Source organism: Mytilus galloprovincialis, chromosome 1 (assembly GCF_965363235.1).
Source record: "Mytilus galloprovincialis chromosome 1, xbMytGall1.hap1.1, whole genome shotgun sequence".
Classification (NCBI taxonomy): Eukaryota; Metazoa; Mollusca; class Bivalvia; order Mytilida; family Mytilidae; genus Mytilus; species Mytilus galloprovincialis.
In genome coordinates, this window is record NC_134838.1 from 32,179,950 (window position 1) to 32,203,625 (window position 23,676).

Sequence of the window (23,676 nt, forward strand, 5' to 3'; positions counted from 1 at the left end):
CGAAAGTAGAAAGTGAAAGTAGTCTGAACCGCATGTTTTGATTTGGTTCATTTTATTGACGTTTAAGAAAGATATTTTAGGTTTTACTTTTTAATGTAAGTCCACATTCTGCATTTCCATCAATCAAACTACTGTTTATTTTTCATGCTTCTTTTCAAGCCACCATGCAGTAAAAAAGGAGAAGAAGTGTAAAGCAAAATTATATCCGGGTGAAATTTGGTCCAGAGGAAAAAATGTCATAGTAGATGTTGTTATTTTTTTATCCGGAGGAATTTATTTCCATGGGATATTTTTTCCTTTGCCGTTAAATTCTATCTGGGTAGTTAACTTATTAAATAGTTATTAGAAAAAACTTATCGTGTATGTAACAATGTTTTAGATTTTAAACTTATTGTGTATGTAACAATGTTTTAGATTTTAACGAGAGAAATTTATGTATTACTGAAAAATTATTACACCAGGGTTTCGATATCACAAACTAGTCAAAACATTTACTAAATTTTATCATCTGTATAAGGACATCATTCATAAATATAGCTCAACATGCAGACTTCTTATACGTTCAGGTATTTCACATCCAATATTTTATGGAAATATTCTTTATAAAGCACAAAAATGTCAGTATTCACCTCAGAAACTAACAAAACCTTTAAATAGACTTATTAAGAAGGGATAGAGTTACGATACTGTCAAGTCATTAAAATAAAATATCACAGAGGAAGAAATAAACCGTTACAGAAGCAGAAAATAAATAAACTCATCATAGATACCAGAACCAGAAAGCCAGTATGCTCAACTTTATCATTTTATCAGTTTATTAATATATTTTTTTTGAATTTTTGGGAACCTGAATTGTTTTTCAACAGGTTGTGCAAGTCTATGCCTTGACTTCCCCCAAGCAATTGTCGCCACTATGCAGTAGAAAACAAGGAAAAGCTGCTACATCTTGTGAAATTTATGCATGGTCCTAGTCTAGTCCAAATAATTATAATATAATAAATATTTTTTTTTTCTTTGACCCCTTACATCGATGCAGGAAAGCATCAAAGCAAAAATTTAAAATAGGTCCTAGTCCAAATAATTATGACGTCTTGAAAGGCTATTTAAAATTTTTTCAATGACACCTTCCTAAGATAAAAAATTAAAACAGCCTTTCAAGATAATTATTTGGACTAGTATGGTCCATGTTAAGTATATTTGTATTATAAAGAATAATTGAGATAAGAGAATGAGGAACCATAATCATTCATCAATGAATTCAGTTCCTTACTTTGAAGAAAAAGACTTTTTTTTTTAAATTGTTCAAAAAGAGTAATCCAATATATTCCTGGCATTGTCTGATGATACATACATTAAGCTAATCCCTTTTGGAATCCAAGTCCGGACCCATTTTCTGATTTGGCTGAACTCAGAATCATGGAAAAGTATTAGAGATAAACTATATTTGTATGAGTCTCTTTAAGTTAATGAGATATTTGATTGTTGGATGTGGCTGTAACAATTAATTGTAGTATTCTAGACAATATAAAAAAGAAGATGTGGTATGAATGCCAATGAGACAACTATCCACAAAAGACCAAAATGACACAGACATTAACAACTATAGGTCACCGTACGGCCTTCAACAATGAGCAAAGCCCATACCACATAGTGAGCTATAAAAGACCCTGATAAGACAATGTAAAACAATTCAAATGTTTGTTGTTGGGATGTTGGCTTTACTATTAACTACATTTTGTAAATGATTAATCTTTTGTGATTCATTTATATAATTCTGTTTGATCTTCTCCCTGCCAGTAATTTCCACTTAAATTCTTTCAATATATATATATTGGTTATGGAACTTTCTACTTTGGAATATCAAAATATAGAAATAAGGAGAATTGGTATGGTGGCCAATGAGACAACTAACCACTAAAGTTGAAATGAAGTGGATGTAACAATAATAGGCAATCATATGACATTCAAAAATGAGAAAATTCCATACCATACTTGCCATAATGCCAGCTATGTTTGTTGTAAATGTAGTTGCTCTGTATTTGCGGCTTTCCTAGTTTGTTTTCTAGGTATGTACTGGGATTCCAAACTGTCCAAACTGTCCCTACATATTCAAGTATGAAGGTCTTAAAAAACCACAATTGGCTGTTGCATTCACTTCCTTGTTGCAAAAGTACAGGTTATTGTTCTCCATACCTTTGGTTTTATTTACTCTGCCTGGATGTTATTTTCATGATTTGTAATTTTTATCTCAGGTCAGACAAAATATTCAAAACAAAGTATTGGCCTCTCTGATACACCTTTTAAAATGTTGTTGCTATGACATGGGTATGAAGGAAATTATTTGAATATTGAATTAATTCTTGATTTTCTATTGTCTATAAAGTTTGCTTTAAAGGTCAAGGAACAGTAAATGTGCTATGTGGCAGATTTTGCTAAAACTTTCTTACAACCTTGGCTCGTTGAAATTCAACTGAAAATTGAAAAAAATAATGCATTTATCTATTTTATTATCTGAAATATATTACAGATTGATTTCTTTCAATATGGGTGAATATTGGTATACTGTAGAAAGCACATAAAATGGATGAAAAACCTTCTAAAATTTGTCTTAAAATCATTAAATCTTTTATTCTACTCCATAGATTTTTCTTAAAATACTATATGTTGTTAAAACATCAATTTCTGTTTTAATGATATAAATTAATCATATGGTCACTGACTTTGATAATGATAAGACCAAACTTTAGTTACAATATAAAAAGTAGGTAGTGGTAAAATAAGTTGCTGTCAACATATATTTTATAGGTAAAAACCGAAGGAATGATTCAAATTGAATGAATTAACATCTAGTTAGTTTTATCACTTTTATATTATAGTTAACCATGAAAAAGAAACAAAAAGCAAAGAGCAAAGAAAAGACAAAGAAACATCAAGAGGATCCTGAGCCTTTGAAAAAAGCAGGCAAAACTAAACCTAAAACTAAAACTGCCTTAGTAAAAAATGTTACAGGTGATCCTTCAAAGCAAAGGGGAGAGAAAAAGTCAGATGTAGAAGAGAAAACTTTAAAAGAGAAAACTTTAGACCCAGTGCTAGGAAAATTCTCAGAGAAGGCAGAAATTACTGAAAAAGATGACAATGCAAGTACATCTGGTCTAGTAACTGGACAAAGTTATAAAAGAAAGCAAAGTCAGGATGGTGACATGTTTTCATCAAATTTTTGGGCTCAAAGTAAAAAGAAATACCAGAAAATAAGTGAAAATCAAAAGAAACATACTCCACCAGCCCCTGAGAAAATATCTGGTAGAGAAAAAAGAAAAGGTGGACAGACAGAAAGGAAGAGAAAATGTTCCACAAATTCAAATTATTTGACTGATGAGGATCAAACTATTGAAGAAGTTGGTGATGCTTCAAGTCCAGAAAAGACTTCTACAGCAGAAGACTCTGAAGGTACAAAAAATACCAAGAGAAACAGGAAGAAAAGGAGGAAGTCAGACAGTATAAATGTGGACAAAGATGAAGCTGAGGAACATACCATAGTAGAGGATACATTGAAAGGGTATCTGTTTTATAATTTAAGTTAAATCAAAGCAAATTGGTTTCTCATGGGGCTTAATACAGCTCAACAGTACACAAAATAAAGCATAGATGAATTTGTACATGTTCACGTTTCAAAAGTTGATTTTTTTCTGAATTACAATTTTTTTCAAGAGCAAAACCATTCACCAAGTCAGTATATATGCCTAATGCATGTAATAGATTTCAGGTAGGCAGTAATGGAAAATTTTATTTTGTAGCTCAGCCCATATAAATTTTGATAGGCACTGGCTACGGTTACATGGAAATGTAACAATAATAAAAATATTATTGTTACATTGGAGACTAATTGCCGGAATGCAAAGTTGGGTGAGGAACCGATTAATTACAAATGTAACAATAATTACTAAGGCTATGGTTACATTACGTTATTGTTACATGAAAAACAGCAACGCACGCTTGATTGATTAAACTTAAATCTTCTATAGTTGTATTGCTTCATTCTTTCATATGTACTAAACAATACTATTATTATTCAACAAATGGTATACAAATTGAATAGTTTTACTACGTATTAATGGTTTTGATGTTCTTAAAGATACTGCTCAAGATTAGGAGTGTGACTGTCAAAGGCGAAAAATATAGTTCAATGGTTTCACTTTTTTAAAGTATTTAACTGCACACCTACTCTTATTACTGTCATTATACTTTGGACCAATTTTGTTTTGATGTTCTTAAAGATACTGCTCAAGATTAGGAGTGTGACTGTCAAAGGCGAAAAATATAGTTCAATGGTTTCACTTTTTTAAAGCATTTAACTGCACACCTACTCTTATTACTGTCATTATACTTTGGACCAATTTTGTTTTTGGTGAAAAAAATAAAACTTGGGATGCGTTTTAAACGAAACTGAAACAATATAAAGACATACATTTCATACAGCTTTATAACTTGACTCAAATTGATAATTAAAAGCAAAGTTTGCTAACTGTTGATTTCCTTCATCAAAAATGTGTCGGACTTTGAAAACAACTTACTGGATTTGTAGAAATTGTCATTGTAAACAAAAAATTACAGTAAATAAATTGTATGCTATAAATGTATGTAATAAATGTCCTCAACTTTTATTATTTAGTACATATTACTAGTCCCATCGTACATTGCTTTTTTTCATGTAACAATAACGCAATGTAACCGTAACATCAATAATTATTGTTACATTCATAATTAAACAGGTCCTTACCCAACCATGCATTCTGGCATTTAGTCTCCAATGTAACAATAATATTTTTATTATTGTTACATTTCCATGTAACCGTAGCCAGTGCCTTCTGATATGTCCAAAAATATATGATGGATCATTATGAAGCTGAGATACTTCTCGGTACATGTATTGTATGTTGAGCAATTTTCAGGATGGCAAGTGTCATTTGTTTTCCTGTCAAGTGCCCAATCCCAAAGATAGTGAAAAATTCCACTCTCCTCATGATATAATACCAAAATTCTGACATTAAAAATATAAAAGGTATTAAAAAATCTGTCCTTTGTAATCATTTGTTAAGGTTTATATTTGATAAAAAAAATCACATCATATCAGCTCTATAAAACACAAATCCTAGTTCACTTATGTCAACTTCTGATTTTGCACCTTCCACGTTTGTATGGCAGACTGATATTTTAATGAGATTCATAAATCTGTCCTTATTTCAAGGTCCATAAAGGTTTTTGACTCATATTAGATCAGCTAAAGTCAGATTCTCCATATTTTGCAGTGTGCATAACTTCAGTACGTTGCATTAATGTCCTTGCAGAGCACCCGAAATCACCCCCAATTTTGGTTGGGTTCGTGTTGCTTAGTCTTCAGTTTTCTATGTTGTGTGTTGTGTTCTATTATTTGTCTGTTTGTCTTTTTCTTTTTTATTCATGGCTATGAGTTTGACGACTGTCCCTCTGGTATCTTATGCCCCTATTTTAGGAACAATTCTATGAAGTTTTAGCCATATATTCATATCTGAAATGAAATCAGCTAATTTTATATTTTTAGGAAGTGATGCTTTTGACTGTTCAACATCCTTTTTTTCAAACTTATTTGATCAAACTTATGTTTTAGGGTTAAAATCATAGACTTGCAAGATGGACTGTTGTTTGCAATGGAAAAAGATGTTGAGGTTTGTTTCCAAGGAAATTGTCGTCTGCAACCATTGTATGGGTGTGTTTCTGTGTTTGGAAGCCATCTTAAAGCATCAAAACATTATGACTTTTACTCGCCAGATTCAAATAGCTTTTTAACCATTAAGAGTGAAGCAATAGAGCAGGACCAAGCACTGGCCAAAAAGATTTTAGCGGAACTGAAAATTGGTTTGAAACAAAGAGAAAATATTTCTGAAACTATGTCAGCCATAATGAAAATAGACAAGTTGAATTCAAGGTCAATGGAGATAATTCCTCAGTATCCACCATTTCAAGAAATTTTCAACAGAAAAGAAGATGTAAATACTTTACCTAGATGGAAACAATCTTTGTTAAGAGTAGGTTTAACTGTGCTTGATGATAGACCAAAACTGACATTCCCTAGTCACTACTTGATGTTAAAGGATAAAGCATGCAGACTTATAAGAAATAAAAGTGGTAATGTATATGTATTAATTTTTTACCATTTTAGAATCCAATTCATTTTGGATAATATTTAGAAATATTGTGATGACTAACAACATCTTAAACAAAAGATATCCAACAACTTGGTTAAAGTTATTGGCAAATATTTTGAGATTCAGGGAGATTAGTAAGACAATTCTTTGATAATGAACATATGCATCACTGGGCATAGTATCAAAGTACAATTTAAATGATAGATATGTATAAAAGGTTTCTAGATATTATAAAACGAAAAATAATGGTAACCCACATGATTTTATACAAACAAAAGAATAAAAATATTTGGCTCTGTTATTTCATGAAGGAGGAAAAAAATGAGAAATTGATGTTAGGTACAGAAAATGATGATAGAAGAGATGGGAAGAAAATTATTTTTGTGGTGGCTTACAATCACTGACAATTTTCCTAAATTCAAATAAATATGTTACAAAATTAGATGATAATTATTTAAGCAAATCTATTAAGATATAACATGAGTACATGTATTATTCTTGAAATACAGATCATGTGTCAACTCATTACTCACAAGGATAAGATAAAACTACTCTGCTTTCTGTTTTGATAATTATTAGGTCAACCAATGGTAGTTTAGTGTCAAAATATTTGAAGGTGCGTATCATTGTGACAAAAGCTCAGCATCCTGAAAAATTTTTCATACCAATAAGTAAAACAGCATGCCCGACCCTTGTAGCAAGGATTTTGATTATAAGAATATGTTTTGTTCTATCAAATTGATGAGTATGTCTTGCTTAATCAATGTTGTTATGTTTTGAATAAATTTTCTTCGAAATAAATAATTTTGTACAATACACTTGACAATTGTAGGAACATCACCTGTTATTACAATAATTGGAGGAAAGAATTCTGGGAAATCTACACTCAACAGATATTTAATAAACTCACTACTTGATAAGTAAGTGATACAGATAAGTATCTTAACAATTACTTCATAAATGAATATCATTTGACAATGATCATTTGGTTTAATTACAATGTGGTAAAATTCAGAATTAACATGCTTGAATATGTTATATACTTTTTACTGATATATAATTTCATAGATAAGATTCTGCAATTGTGGTAAAATTTGTATAACAATCATGTATTTCTATACTGCTGACATCAATTTAAGATTTTAAAGAGGCATAAACATGTTAAATTATAGATATAAGTAGTTGTTAGTAAAATCATTATATGATGTTTGCAAGTCTGAAATAAAGTTATTATTATGTAACCTTAGATTTCAGGCATATAACATTCAGCCTAGTGCATTTAAATCTTTAATCTTCAACAGATCTGTCTAAACTAACAAATCCACACATTTTGTTAAAGAATACATACTATGTAAAATATTTTGAAAAGAATTGTGATAAAATGTTCATTCAATCTGGTGAAACAGTTGTTAACAGTGTGGTTTGAATAAATAGCTAAAGGATATTTAGGATCCATAATATTCTAAATGAAGAGAACACTCTGAACATAGCTTATGACATTTACTGTTTGGTGGAGAAGTTCACTGTAAACACTACATATATCAGTTAGTTGCCAATTGGAAACATTTCTATAAATAAAGAAGGGGTTTTAAAAATTTGTCACAATTCTAAAGATTTTGTGTTCGTATTATAATCTAAATATAAGAATATGTATATTAAGAAATGTGAGGTATACCTTAATGAGTCACTAAACCAACGACACTGACAATAACAAGTAACATTTATAAGTTGAGAAACAGCATGTACAGTCTGTAACAAAATAAAAGTGTGTATACCAGTATACCATGAGTCAGGGTCTGAATGTATCGAGTCTATACTCTTTTTGAATAAATGGTAAATATTCTAATCAAAATCAGCCATCATAACCATTATATTTAGGAATACAATTAAGTACATGTATTTCTGTAGCCATACTTTTATTTCATTTTAGAGTTGATAGAGTTTACTTTCTTGAATGTGATGTTGGACAGACAGAGTTTACCCCACCTGGTTGTGTTTCCCTGCATTGTGTTTCTGAGCCAGTACTAGGTTAGAAAATAATATGACAAACAACTACTAAATATGCTGGTATTTAAGGCACCACTAAACTATAATTTTTACCTGACAACATTTGTTATGTGCTTTTGAATAGTTATGAATTGGTTATCTCCCTTTGAATGAAATTTTCGATGGCTATATTATCTCCCTTTTTCACAAAAAATTGATAGAAGTAAGAACATGATAAAATTTTACTTTATGAAAAATAAATGCATTTGGAAAGGCAATGGAGGCTGAGGGTATCTCTCTTTTGAATAGTGTTTTCCTGGTTTTTTTTTTAGTAGGTCTGTTTAGGTAATTAACAACAATTGATGAACATTATGGTTAAAGAAAGTATGCTTTACTGTAAATACATGAAAAAAGAAATATAACTTAAAAAGTAAACACTTATTTATGTCTAGATGCAGTTATCAATTAAAAAAACCAAACCGAAACACTCTTTTTTCCAGGACCTCCATTTACTCATCAGAGTAAGTATTTGTAAGTATGAACCATTAATTTGTAGTAAGACCAAACATATATACAGGTGTAGGAGTAAACTGAACAACGAGAGGGGGACAAACTTCTTAGAGTGAAAGCAATTTGGCAATATTGATTTTCACAATCTAATGTAAAAATTAAATTTTATAGTAAGAAACACGTTTAGTTAGAAAATTAGCTTAAAATATGGTTCACCTTATATAAATGCCTAATTAAGATGTAAATGGAGTAATCTTTGTTATACATGTAGTTTTAAATTTTTATGGAAATTTATGAAAGAAAAGAAAATATCCTATTCTATAAGTCTTGTAGATTTTTATGGTCAAATGCAACACGACACTTTGAATTAGTTTTCAAGATTATTTTTATTCTAAATCATTGACATCGAATATATACCCTTTCTTTACCTCAATATTTATTTGTTATTGACAGTTCCTGTTTTTTTGGAGGAGTAACACCAGCAGATGATCCAACTAGATACCTGACCTGTATAGAGAAATGCTTCTCTAAATATGTAGACTTGAAAGAGAAAGGACCTCTGATAGTAAATACCTGTGGCTGGAATAAAGGTAAGGGAAAAGTTACTGTATGTATTGTAATAATTGATAATTGATATGCAGAATTGTGAATATTGTAATTGGATGTGTTCATTAGATATTTCAGATTTAATAAATCTTCTGATATTACTGCTATTCAGTATTCTAAAAGAACAAAGAAATCAATTTATAACTGGCTATTCAAGGGTTTTATGGGTTTCCTGTGTACAAAAATCGGGCTGATTTTTTTTGATTTTTTCTATATACCCATTACAGTATGTCCTTGGACAAATCCTATTTTTTTATTACTTGGATATCCTTGACAGTTTCCAACATGCACATTATTTGAACACTGATCAAACAACTGTTGTATATCCCTACTAAACAGTATTGGAATGTACTGATCTTTAGTCCTTATCAAATCCGTATTAATCCATACTTATTTGTAGGCCTGAAGGATTTCTATGGCCAGTTCCGAAGAACTACGTACTAGTATGGTTACATCACATATTTGTTAAGGATATGATACCGTGATACCGTGGGTTACAAATTTGTCCCATAATGGCACAATTTCATTACGTTGCATTACATATAGATAGGAATCAGTCAAGGTTACCAAAAGTCTGTTACTGTTTATAACATTACATAACAACAAAATAAGGAGTACATAACATTTATCATCAGCAAGACAGGGCTGTAGGAAAATAATGATTCTTTTACATGGCAGTTTGTGCTATTGCATATCAGACTGTTTTCATTTGTACTTACCTTGTGTAGTATTAGCCTTGACAGTAGATATTGTCAGATTTGACCTCTTGTGTTTTATTGGTGGAGGATTATGCTTGACAGTGGGTATTGTCAGATTTGACCTGTATGTGTTTTTTAGGTGTAGGATTAGCCTTGACAGTGGATATTGTCAATTAAGACCTCTTGTTTTTTTCGTTTACCGGGCCCAAAGGGCCAAGTGAGCTTTTCTCATCACTTTGTGTCTGTTGTCCAGCAGGGGTCTTTAGAGCCTCTAGTTTCAGGTGTAGGATTAGCATTGACAGTAGATAGTGTCTAATTTGACCTCATGTTTTTTTTCTTCAGGTGTAGGATTATTCGGACGATAACTTTAGTTTACATGAATGGATCTCTTTGAAATTTAAGAAGATGGTTCAATTCGTCAAAAGGAAGGTTGGGATTGATTTTGCGGATGATAATCTCTATCATTTAGGAATTAGGGGTCCATAAGGAGCCCAAAACAAGCATTTTTCTACTTTCATGATAATAACTTGTGTCTAAGTATTTCTATTGCTCTGTAATTGTATCACAATGTTTAATACCACAAGTAGAAGGTTGGGATTCATTTTGGGGTTATGGTGTCAACTGTTAAGGATTTAAGGGCCAAAAACAAGCATTTTTGTAGTTTATGTACAATAACTTAAGTGTAAGTGTATGGATTTTTCTGACATTATACCACAAAGTTTCAAATCACAAAAGGAAAACTGGGATAGAGTTTTGGGGTTATTGCCCCATTCATGCAGGAATTAGGGGCCAAAAAGGGCTAAAAACAAGCATTTTGCTAGTTTCCAGACAATAACTTGTGTTTAAGTGTATGGATCTCTCTGAAATTGTACTACAAGGTTCCATATACAACAATGGTAAGGCTGGGATCAAGTTTTTGGGTAATTTTTCCTGGGGGATTCAAAAAGTTTGGGGGGGTTCCAATTTTTATAAGGGATTCAATTTATTTTTCAAAGTTTCTCAAATTTCAAATGTTTGAAAAGTTTCAAGAAGAAATCCTTAATTGCACAGTATTGTGTAATAGATTTGTAAGATCTTGACATTTGTTTTGTGTCAGAAACCAATCTAATTAAAAACCGATCTCTCATCGCTCCCGTTTTCTGATATGTCGCGTGGGAGATCTAACGAAACCGGCTTTGAGGTCACATGTGAGTGAACTAAAAGTTATGAATTTATAATGATATGCAAATGAGTTGACGACCTATTAATAAGCCAATCAAAAAAGTTTATGAATTATTTTGACTGACGATTTCGTCGTAAATAAAATGAGTTACATCCCTTTACCTTACGTTAAACTTTCAAGATCTTGGAAGACTCAATTTCATTGGTCGAAAAGGACACACCTACGAGGTCACTCACATGTGACCTCAAAGCGGGTTTCGTTAGATCTCCCACGCGACATATCAGAAGCAGGAGCGATGAGAGATCGGTTTTTAATTAGATTGGTCAGAAACCTATATTATGTCAAAAATTTGGTCACAATGCAAATTCAGAGCTGTATCAAGATCTTGAATGTTGTGTCCATACTTGCCCCAACTGTTCAGGATTCAACCTCTGCAGTCGTATAAAGCTGCACCATGCAGAGCATCTTGTTTTTTCAGGTGTAGGATTAGCCTTGACAGTAGATATTGTCAGATTTGATTTGACCTCTTGCTTATTTCTGGTGTATGATTAGCCTTGACAGTTGATATTATCAGATTTGACATCTTGCTTTTTTTTACAGGTGTATGATTAGCCTTGACAGTAGATATTGTCAGATTTGACCTCTTGCTTTTTTTTCTGGTGTATGATTAGCCTAGAAAGTAGATATTGTCAGATTTGACCTCTTGCTTTTTTACAGGTGTAGGATTAGCCTTGACAGTAGATATTGTCAGATTTGACCCCTTCTTTTTTTTTAACAGGTGTAGGATTAGCTTTGACAGTAGATATTGTCAGATTTGACCTCTTGCTTTTTTTTCTGGTGTATGATTAGCCTAGAAAGTAGATATTGTCAGATTTGACCTCTTGCTTTTTTACAGGTGTAGGATTAGCCTTGACAGTAGATATTGTCATACTTGACCTCATGTTTTTTTACAGGTGTAGGATTAGCCTTGACAGTAGATATTGTCAGATTTGACCTCTAATTTTTTCAGGTGTATGATTAGCCTTGACAGTAGATATTGTAAGATTTGACCTCTTGCTTTTTTTATATGTGTAGGATTAGCCTTGACAGTAGATATTGCCAGATTTGACATCTTGCTTTTTTTTTAACAGGTGTAGGATTAGCCTTGACAGTAGATATTGTCAGATTTGACCTCTTGTTTTTTTCAGGTGTATGATTAGCCTTGAAAGTAGATATTGTCTGATTTTACCTCTTTTTTTTTTACAGGTGTATGATTAGCCTTGACAGTAGATATTGTCAGATTTGACATCTTGCTTTTTTCAGGTGTATGATTAGCCTTGAAAGTAGATATTGTCTGATTTTACCTCTTTTTTTTTTACAGGTGTATGATTAGCCTTGACAGTAGATATTGTCAGATTTGACATCTTGCTTTTTTTTTACAGGTGTATGATTAGCCTTGACTGTAGATATTGTCAGATTTGACCTCTTGTTTTTTTCAGGTGTATGATTAGCCTTGAAAGTAGATATTGTCTGATTTTACCTCTTTTTTTTTTTACAGGTGTATGATTAGCCTTGACAGTAGATATTGTCAGATTTGACATCTTGCTTTTTTCAGGTGTATGATTAGCCTTGAAAGTAGATATTGTCTGATTTTACCTCTTTTTTTTTTTACAGGTGTATGATTAGCCTTGACAGTAGATATTGTCAGATTTGACATCTTGCTTTTTTTTTTACAGGTGTATGATTAGCCTTGACAGTAGATATTGTAAGATTTGACCTCTTGCTTTTTTTTATATGTGTAGGATTAGCCTTGACAGTAGATATTGTCAGATTTGACCTCTTGTTTTTTTCAGGTGTATGATTAGCCTTGAAAGTAGATATTGTCTGATTTTACCTCTTTTTTTTTTTACAGGTGTATGATTAGCCTTGACAGTAGATATTGTCAGATTTGACATCTTGCTTTTTTTTTTACAGGTGTATGATTAGCCTTGACTGTAGATATTTCCAGATTTGACCTCTTGTTTTTTTTACAGGTGTATGCTTAGCCTTGACAGTAGATATTGTCAGATTTGACCTCTTTTTTTTACAGGTGTAGGATTAGCCTTGACAGTAGATATTGTCAGATTAGTTTGTCCATCATTACTGGTACAGATCAACACTCAAAAAGCAGTTGTCAATTTTCCTAGGATGTTGCCAAAATTTGTGCAAAGAGAACCAGGATGGAGAGGGAAGATATGGGTAAACATATTATATTTAGCTTAAATGTAAAATACTTATAAAGCTCATGTCAGATAAATAATGACATCATTTTATTAACTACAATTGAGATCACCACAATATTGACAAAAAATATTCAGTGAAAAATGATATAAACATCATTACATACATCATAAATTGATGAAATTATGGTGAAATAATCAGTTAAAGAAACAAAGGACAAGGTTCACTTATGACCCAAAATGGCCTAAAATATTAACTTTATTATAAAACACCAAAATGTTCACAAATTGGTTCGTAAATGAATCTATTTCAAAAGTCTTAATGCTCAATAAATCAGTTCTTTTCATAAAAATACGTAATGCTCTCCAAATTAGGCCCATATTGGACATTTTGTTAAATTAAGATGATTTGGGGCAATTTTCAAACCTAAAAGTTTTCTGAAAAATTTGGCCGCCTACGATCCAAAATGTTTTGTAACCAAAAGATTTCAAATGTGATATAGAATTCATCAATATAAAAAACTGTTTGGATCGTGAAGGGCGGCCAAGGTTAATTATGCCAAAAACAATTAAAATTTTGGACAAAATTTACCTTAAATACAAATAATGTATATTTAAGGGGTTATAGCTTCAAAAATTTTAAAGGAAAGTGCTAAAAAATTATATTTTAGTCTTAACAGTATTATCACAAGTATTTCTGTTTCAAATGTGTAATTGTTTGGCCCGATTTAAAAAACATTAAAACTTTAGGACCAATTTTAACCCTTTGTGAACCTTCTCCTTTGTCACACACTATAATTATTGAAACACATTTTTCACACACAGTAATTTAACACATTTGTCACAAATTGTAATTTCAGAAACACATTTGCCACACACTGTAATTATAGATACACATTTTTCACACACTGTAATTTCAGAAACACATTTGCCACACACTGTTATTTCAGAAACACATTTGCCACACACTGTAATTATAGATACACATTTGTCACACACTGTAATTATTGAATCAGTCTGTGCCAAAAACTATTTGAAGCACTAGCCCTATGGGCTAGTTATCAAAAAAAATTACTAGCCCGAATTCATATGTACTGGACCAAATAAAATCTGTGTCACCGGTGAGGATCACGAAGTGATCTGAACCAGGTAGGGGGGTTTGGGGGCATGCCCCCCCATGAAAATTTTGAAATATTAGATGTAAAATCCTGCATTCTGAGGATACATTTTTGTATCAGGAAGTGTATATAACTTTTCAAAAATATAGAGTTTTTTCTCCATGTAATATAAAAAATTCTACTTTCCTTAAAAAAAACCTTCTCAAAACTGTTGACAAGACTGTTTAAGACTCTTTTCTTTGAATTTAAGACATACATGTAAAATAAATATATACATGTAGATATAAACCCCTTGCCATCACATTTTGTTTAAATTAATTTCTCATTCAAATTTGACTTTGGAAGTTAAAGAGATCATCCTTTCTGATGCAGACCAAGAAAAGAAGAAAATCAATCAGTTAAAATTTTTATTCTAATTTCTTCATAATTTTTCATATTATTTTTTCAATTTGCTGAACAACTCCTGTTCAAATACAAATACAGATACAAATTTGTCTCCTTTTCCTTGCTCCTTACAGTAGCTACAAAACATAACTAGGTGATCCTAGATTCTCGTACTAGAGCCAGGGTCAGGGACGACCGTCCGTCCAATGAGTTTTAAATTCTCGAACCCGTTTATCCTCGTATTGTTTATTTAGCCTCCGTAACTTAGTCGGACTTGCGAGACAGCCTTTTTGGTGCCTTTTATGGTCTCGCACTTTCCGACAGTGAAGCCATGTATATTAAACGATGTTTGTGACCAAAATGATGTGTACACTTTCGAAATGAAAACAAAACTGGTTCCACTTCTTCATAAAATTAACGGTAACCAGTCACTGAAGTCGTCCTTAATAACCAATCGTCTAAAATACACAAGATGTCAAGCGGGCAGTTACGAATTAATATCTTCCGACGCAAAAATGTTCAATGTTTTTTTATTTTCTGTTATGATTATATTTTATTTAATCTATACAACATAAATCAATCAATAATTACCAAAATTTGACATTTTCAAAACACGTGGTACTGACGGTTTTCGCGCTTTTTTTTTATTTTGAACAATCGGTTATTAGGGAGACCACCAAAACTGGTTTATGGAATTTTTGCAAGGAAGAGAGTATCAGTTTATTAATATCGATGGCGTTGAGTGACATTCTACGTTAACTTACGGTAACGTTTAAAAAAGTGCACAAAGATATGCACTAGACCGGTCGGACTATCGGCAGTGTATGTTAACTAGTCCGAGCTTATTTAAACTAGACACGGGCTTCGGGCTACCGCTTAACGTCGCAGACTGTTGAATTGATATACATATTTGTCATACATTGCAATTACAGTGTGACTGACAATCAAACTGATGATTTTTCTATAATACACAGTAATGGAAAATCCACTATGCAAATATGATCAATATTAGTCCCCTACCAATGAAGTGATGAAGTCGAAGGGGACTTTAGGTCTGCACTCTGTCCGACTGTCTGTCTGTCTGTCCATCTATCAGTCTAGCAAATAAGTTTTCCAGACTTTTTTTCTTCATGCTCAAAGACATTGATTTGATATTTGGTGTATTGTTTTATCATGACAACTTACAGATCAAGTTAGAATTTCACAATTTTTGCCTTTTCTTTTGTAAATTGATTAAAGAATTTAGTGGTAGGTTTGTTTGTTATTTTATGTAGTTTACACCATGACAAGTTATCGATCAAGTTAGAATTTCGTTCCATTACAATGAACTTTTAACAGGTAGGGACTATGTATTCATACATGACCCTGTAGACCTCTATGTAATTGTAAATTTTTCATACATGAGTTTCATTATGTGCCTGTCAAAAGCCCTAAATTCAGTGGTTTTCCTCTGTTGATTTCTGCCATGTTAGCTTTTTGTTTATTGTTTTTAGTGTAAATGAGGATGTTTTGATTTTTCTCTTTTGAACCACTTCAAATTTTGTCATGCAAGGTATGGATTTTTTTCGTTTTTGACTTTATGTAACAAACATCCTTCTCTTTGGTCTCAGTTGGAGAATACTTGTCCAATTTGTCCTCTGACTATTTCTTTATTTTTACCATTGAAAATTTGCAACTTGATAAATCAGCATAACCACTAATATAAAGTGTTTTAAAATGAGTTATATGAATTGTTGACAGGATGAAAAGTTGAAATATATGGACGATTTACCTGAGTATGAACTGTTGACTATAGATTCAGCTGTAAACCCTTTTGAGAGGTTTGTAACTCAAGTACAAATGTATTATACTGCAAACCAACTTATTTTTGCGAGAAAAAACAACCTGAATATAAATTGTCACAAGTATGTAAAAATTATATTGTTCCTTATTCAACTACTTCAAGTAGATTAGAAAATCTTGAAATTGATTAGCAGAGAAAATTGATAGAAATGGCTTAACGCAAAAAAATAAGTTGGTTTACAGTTCTATGTTACAATATAGAGTTTCATTATATGGAAAATGACTAGATTCACAAAAAGTAAAAACAAAACATTCATTAAAAACATTATTATTAGTTACACAGTGTGCAATTGTCCTTATACAAGAATTTTATTGACCCTGATAAATTCCGTATTAGAACAATTGCACACTGTGTAACCAATTTATCCTGATTTTGTTATATTACAAATTATTATATTCTAACTCAATCATTAGGACAATATCAACAAAATATTCTCAAAAATTTAATCTAAAAGTGTTTAAAAAATGAAAAATATTTGGACTATAAATCAACTAATTTTTTTAAATTTTTTTATTAGGTCAATGGTATAAGGGAGATAATTCCAGTTGATGTAATAAAAAATTATACTGAAATTTATTAGCACAATATCAGCCAATCAAATTGCGAGAAATCACCCTAAGTCAGGATAAAATAATTTTCTTATATCTAAAAAAATCCTTTTCATTGATTAATTCATGTTACATGGATAATTAAAAAAAAAAGGAAAAAAAAAGCTAACTTTAAAGATTTAAATTGCTAGTGATTTGTGAAATAAAGAAAAAGGATAACAATATTTATATTTATCATGTATCATAAACTTTTAAAAAAAGTATAAAAGCATTTATAAAATATACAACTAATGCTTGTTGACATAATTTTACAGTGTAGGCATACAGTAATATTTTGATTAAAATTGCCAAATATGTGAACAATTACAAATATGTATATACTGCTACTCAACTTTGTTATAATAGTAAGAAAGGGGGAATAAAATTTGGGTAGCATGGTTACAATATCCCTCAATAAAAAGTGCCTCATGCATAAAATAATGTGCATAATCTTTAGATTTAAAATTTCTCTGTTTGTAAAAATGATAAAGACATCAAACATGTGACAACTTGTTGATGTTTGAGAATAAGTAATGACTTTCATTTATAAAACAATGACTTGGATGGAGAGTTGTCTCATTGGCACGTATTCCACATCTTCTTATATTTAACACTTCATAAAAGACTTTTAATTTAATCTTTCAGCCAGATAAGCCGATATAAACCTTTTGATCACAGAGATTTGAACTTGTATAGTTACTTGTGTAATAATCTTGAACCTGGTTTGTCCTTGACCTCTACAACTCCATACACAGTACCATGGAAGTCTGTTGCTATACATGTAGCCCATACAGAAGTAGATAATTCAGAAATACTGTATGCTATTAATGGTTGTCTGGTGGCGTTATGTAATGCTGACCTTACTGAAGTAAGTACACATATTTATTTACTAGAATTGAAGCAATAAATTCTTCGTCACTTTAAAATTTGGAGCCTTCTTGCTAAAAAAAATTTATTGGGAAAGACGGCTTCAATTCAGGAGCACCTCAATTGATGAGTAATTATCCACTAAAATAAAAGTAAATGTATCTGAACACTTAAAATGTGACATTTAGTATATGATAAGTAGTCTATTTAAACAAAATTGTGTGTACCAAAATAATTATTGTAATGGTTAAAAAAATATAAAAAATAATAAAAATGTTGCTTTTTGTAGTTTATACCTGTTGAGATTGGGGAGAGCAACTGCAGTTTTCATTCTTATGTTTTTAGAATCTTTCTCCAATTCAGCTTATATCAATCATATTGGTTTTTATAAGTACATGTGTCCCTGTGATGAGAGTTGTAACTGGGAACTTAAGTCTTTATCAATGGAAAAATACTACTGAATAGATTTTTCAGTCCTCACTTTCTTGAGAAAAAATTAAAAAATCTTTAGAATACTGTCACAAAAAATTGAGAATGGTCATAGCTTGCCGTTCAGTGGTACACAATTAAAATTCTAAAATATATTGTAGTAGTTGTTAAATTCAATTGAATTTTAGATAATTAACTCCCAACTTTAATCAAATGTTTTAATTTAGAAGGTGCAGATCTCATTGGTCCAAATTGACTCCATGATGAATTCTTGACTTATATAAGGAAATGAAATATCAATAAACAACAATTAGTTTCATTATTAAAATTAGAATGGAAATGGGGAATGTGTCAAAGAGACAATAACCCGACCACAGAACAGACAACAACAGAAGGTCACCAATAGGTCTTCAATGCAGCGAGAAATTCCTGCAGCTGGAGGCGTCCTTCAGCTGGCCCCTAAACAACTATATATGTCAACCTTTCTACATGTTCTAGCTGTTCTTTTGCTCATTCTTTGCATGTAGACTATCAAAAGATACCTCCCAAAAAATAGAAGCAATGGCCGTCTTTTCCCTCAGAGCTCTTCAGCTTTTTGATTTTACAACATAAGGGTGGAAAGTAAAATGACTCCAGTCCATAAGAAAAAGACTGTTCCAAGTATTTGATGTGGACAAATACATTAAAGTTATAAACATCTTCAAATTATAATGACCTGATTCATTGATGTTTTGTTTCTTTTGCATATGACCATAAAATTAAATCTGTCAATCTACTGTATAACATTAAAATAAAATAAACAAATAACAAATCTATTAACAAATTTACACATACATACAAATTAGCAGAACACCATCCTCCAAATGTATGAAAATACAAAATTGATTTATTCAACAATTAATAGTTTCTTATGAATTAATAAAGTTTAATTATTGTTTTGTTGTAACATTTCAGGCTGAGAGAGAAAATGAAGACACACCATTTTTCTTTAAAACCACACCTGTTTGTCAGTGTCTTGGATTTGGTATGTTCTAATTCTGTATTACATTTTAAATACTTATTTTCATATCTGTTATATGTTCAAATGCATCTCTTGAATTAATTAATCTTTCTTTGACAGAGGCTTTATAATGACTTGTGCACTGTTTATTTTATTTTACCTATGTTAAAATTTGTTTGCATCAAAACCTGAAGTTTGTCTCCTTTATTCACAGCACATCATAAAGGGTAAAAATATTTCAATGAAACTATCACAACATATTGGTTAACTTATAAAATTGAGAATGGAAATGGGGAATGTGTCAAAGAGACAACAACCCGACCATAGAGAAAACAACAGCAAAAGGTCACCTACAGAACAGGTCTTCAATGCAGCGAGAAATTCCCGCACCCAGAGGCGTCCTTCAGCTGGCCCCAGTCAGAAACCCGGTTGAAATAGAACAAAAGAATCGAAGCTCTTTGTTAGAGAAGGCGATAAATGCTTACTGTAATGTTTACTATAGTGACAAAAATTTAAAAGTTAAAAGAAACAAACAAAATTATAATTTTCTTCTCAATTCCGAAGTGTTTTATTTTAAAAACACCATTTGCATAAGTTTTCAATTTATTTAGTACATAGTTAAGCAGAACAATTAGATATCAAGTCGACGACATGGGTATCTTTCAAGTTGGATGTAGAAAATGCATAACCTTCGATTTTTTTTTAAATTTTACCACGGACGGAAAACATATTTATCTATTAGTTCAGTAATTTTCGTGTCTGCCCTTCCATTATGTGACTCAAGAAAAAATTCCAAAAAATGGGTAACAATTGTATCGAAAAGAGAAAATCGAGTGCACCTTTTTATGTTAGGGCGTGTTTGAGTTGAATATTTTGTCTTGATATCGTACAAATCAAGAATATTTCATACATCGTCTCGCTTCAGATTCTATCATTTTTATATATCAAAGCTACAGGTTGACTTCATAACATAAAAAAATCACAGTGCTAAAAGATGAAATATATGGGTCAAGTGAAATACCTATCTAATGAATCACAAAAACAGAGTAGTGTGTTCAAATAGCTATTTTTTTTACTGAAAGTACTTGACGACAGTCTTTCAAGTTGGATGATGAAAATGCATATCTTCGAAAAATTATAATTTTTTGTGTGTGAAAACTAGGGTTTATAGTCTTCAACCACTAAAAAAATCTAGTCTGCCCTTCCACGAAATATTTAATTAGAATTTTTTTAAATGTTTATGAATTTTCGAAAATTCCACCTGACAACCGATCAGACAATAGTTTTAAGTTGAATCAATGCAGACAAGATCATTAACTGATGCTCATTAACTAGTTGATAAATTTGTCTTTTAAAATACAACTGACATATGAGGATCGTAATGGTGCAATGTGGATAAATTTATCGGTTTCCGAGAGCAAAATTGGCAGCGAGTCATCCCTACAATGGCTTCCATTTCTACGATTGTGAAAATGAACTGGCGTAATGGGAAGATAATTTTGACGAAGTTGAATCCTGACTGGGCCCCTAAACAAATATATATACTAGTTCAGTGATAATGTATCTTTTTTAGTAAGGTATCACTTACTTGACATTCTCACATCAATTCCTTCTGTATAATTTTACAGGCATTGTTAGAGGGATTGACTCTGTTGAGAAAGAGCTATACATCATCACACCTCTAAACCAACAAGATTTGCAGAAGGTCAATGCAGTGATTAGAGGAAATGTTAACTTACCCAGTCAAGTCTTGTTCAAGCAGGTAATTTTATTGCAAAATATACTGGTGTTAGTTAAACCAGTGGTCAACAATTCTTTAAATAGCATTTTATCTAATATGAAGTTGAATTATGAACATTTTTGATGGAGAGAGCTGATTTTGATCTTTAACCTGCATGAAAACTTCCAACTCATATATGGTATGGCAGTATAAATTAAAAATGAAAGATTTATTTATACTTTGCCAAAACATAGTTGATGTTTGTTAAAAAATATAATATAAATAATATGTCACCAAGCATTTTCTCAAGCTACAGGTTGTAACAAAATGACACATTTTGTATGGATTATACGGGAAAAAAATTTCATCATGATTGATTGCTTGTTGGTGTTTCAACGCCATTTAGCGCCACTTTTTGGCTATTTCCTAGTGGTCAGTTTTTATAAGTGGAAGGAGCCAGGGTCCCTGGAGAATAACACCAAACTTTGATAGAAAGACTGACAATCCTAGTCAATTAATATTGGAGTCGAGTGGACCTGCACAAGCAGGGTTTGAACTCACAATTTCAGTGTTGACTGGCTAGTAGAACTACAGTACTGTACTTAGACTACTTGGCCACTGAGGCCCCTCATGTGATTAGAAGCTAAACTAAATGATAGAATTGTAAAATAGAATAGAAGAAGATTGCTATTAGAAAATGCTTTGAGAATATCAAAAGAAAATTCCATGTAGATTCCTTCAGAAAATTCACTATAACAGAGTTACATCCACTTTTAATGCAAAGAAGTATGTTCGGTAAGGGCAGATTTTGGCCTCAAATTTTAAGTTCCTCTGATGAAAGATTTTAACACTTTTTAAACAGTTATGTGTCTACTTCAGTCGATTCAATTATTTTCTGTGAATTTTATCTTTAAAGACGCTCAAATTCAAGCTTAAATATGAAAAATCTATCAAATATACATAATATTTCACTTTTCAGATGGTTTTTGTCAAAAAATGAAAGTAGCCCCATCCCTGTTCACTCTCAACATTTATATATGTTATGTAGTATGATTAAATACAACTTACATTTAAATATTAAGAATGAACACAAATGCAGCCCCATCCATTTTAGACGGAAACCGTCTAAAATTTACCTCAGATGCTAAAATTGTGAAGATTTCAGTAATTAAGCATGACTGAATGATGCTAGTACCCGATATTTGTTCATTTTATTGTCAAAATCAGTCCATATTTATTTTTCAGAGGTATTCTACTTTCCAATAAATAGCTAAAAGTTTACATTTAAAATTTTTGTAAAACTGCTTTATTTTGGGGCCAAAAAGTGGTCTTACTAAAACATTAAAATTATGGCAAAAATAATCTATGCCATGAAGATGTATCCGCAAGCATAGACTGATTTTAAATGAATGATTTGACGTTTTCTGTCAGGTTCTTTTTTAACATTTTTTGAATCGAGCGTCACTGATGAGTATATTGTAAACGAAACTCGCATCTGGTTTAAATATAAAATTTCAATCCTGATATCTATGAGTTTATTTTCATTAGTATTGAGATAACAATATTGTATTTTAAGCTCTGACGGCATCAATTGGTGAGTTGATAGTTGCAAATACCCATTTACTGGCTCCAATAACGCATTGCCAAAGCGTCACCAATGTGTCGCCAGCAAATTTTTGTTTGCTACCATCAAATCACCAATTGATGTCGTTGGAGCTTGAAATGCAATACAGTTATCTCCTAAATATGGCATATTAATTCAAGACACACAAAAGTTGCATGATCTTGGAATAATCCAAAGCAAAGGAGTAGCTGCTCTTTATTTTGAAAATACATTTAAGAAGTGTGATAATACAAAAATTGAAGAAATGTATGATGATATGATAGTTGTTTAATGTTTAATTAGTTAGCTATAGAATGAATCTTGTATTTTCAGAAGTGTGATGGGCCAATTCTCTATGTAACAAATCCTATACTGACGACTGGGTCACAGATACTTAGACAAAGAAACCTTAAACCGAGGAAACAGACTCCTGAAAATCAGGAATAATAAATTCATATACAGCACTGATAGTTTATTTTTCATTTACAATGTCAATTTAAAGATCTATGAAGCTGTCCATTTAAAAATGTGTGTAAACAGTAGGGTAGAACACATAGAACCATATTATCAATCTTAGAGTCTTCTGAAAAGGATTCCTGAAAGGATCATATTCAGCTGAATTCTTTATAAAAACATCTCATCCAACACACTTAACAGTGCAATAACTATGACTAGGAAAAGAAGGTATATAAATTGGGATAGAGTTTACCAGATGAAATACCTTTTTTTCCCCTTTCTTGAATCCCAACACAGATGTGATTGTAGTATATCTGAATTTTATGT

General features: G+C 31.4%; 1 protein-coding gene across 1 annotated transcript; it reads left to right on the plus strand.

Annotated features, from left to right (window-relative positions):
- LOC143079088 (polynucleotide 5'-hydroxyl-kinase NOL9-like) lies at positions 1 to 23,357 on the plus strand. The gene is made up of 13 exons (XM_076254257.1): positions 1 to 95; positions 2,877 to 3,556; positions 5,645 to 6,162; positions 7,015 to 7,102; positions 8,113 to 8,210; positions 8,669 to 8,699; positions 9,132 to 9,268; positions 13,213 to 13,361; positions 16,585 to 16,664; positions 17,920 to 18,142; positions 19,525 to 19,594; positions 21,199 to 21,332; positions 23,227 to 23,357. The coding sequence occupies exons 2-13, from the start codon at positions 2,883 to 2,885 to the stop codon at positions 23,338 to 23,340; spliced, it is 2,316 nt and encodes a 771-aa protein (XP_076110372.1). The 5' UTR covers positions 1 to 95; positions 2,877 to 2,882; the 3' UTR covers positions 23,341 to 23,357.
- The last annotated feature ends 319 nt before the right edge of the window (positions 23,358 to 23,676 follow it).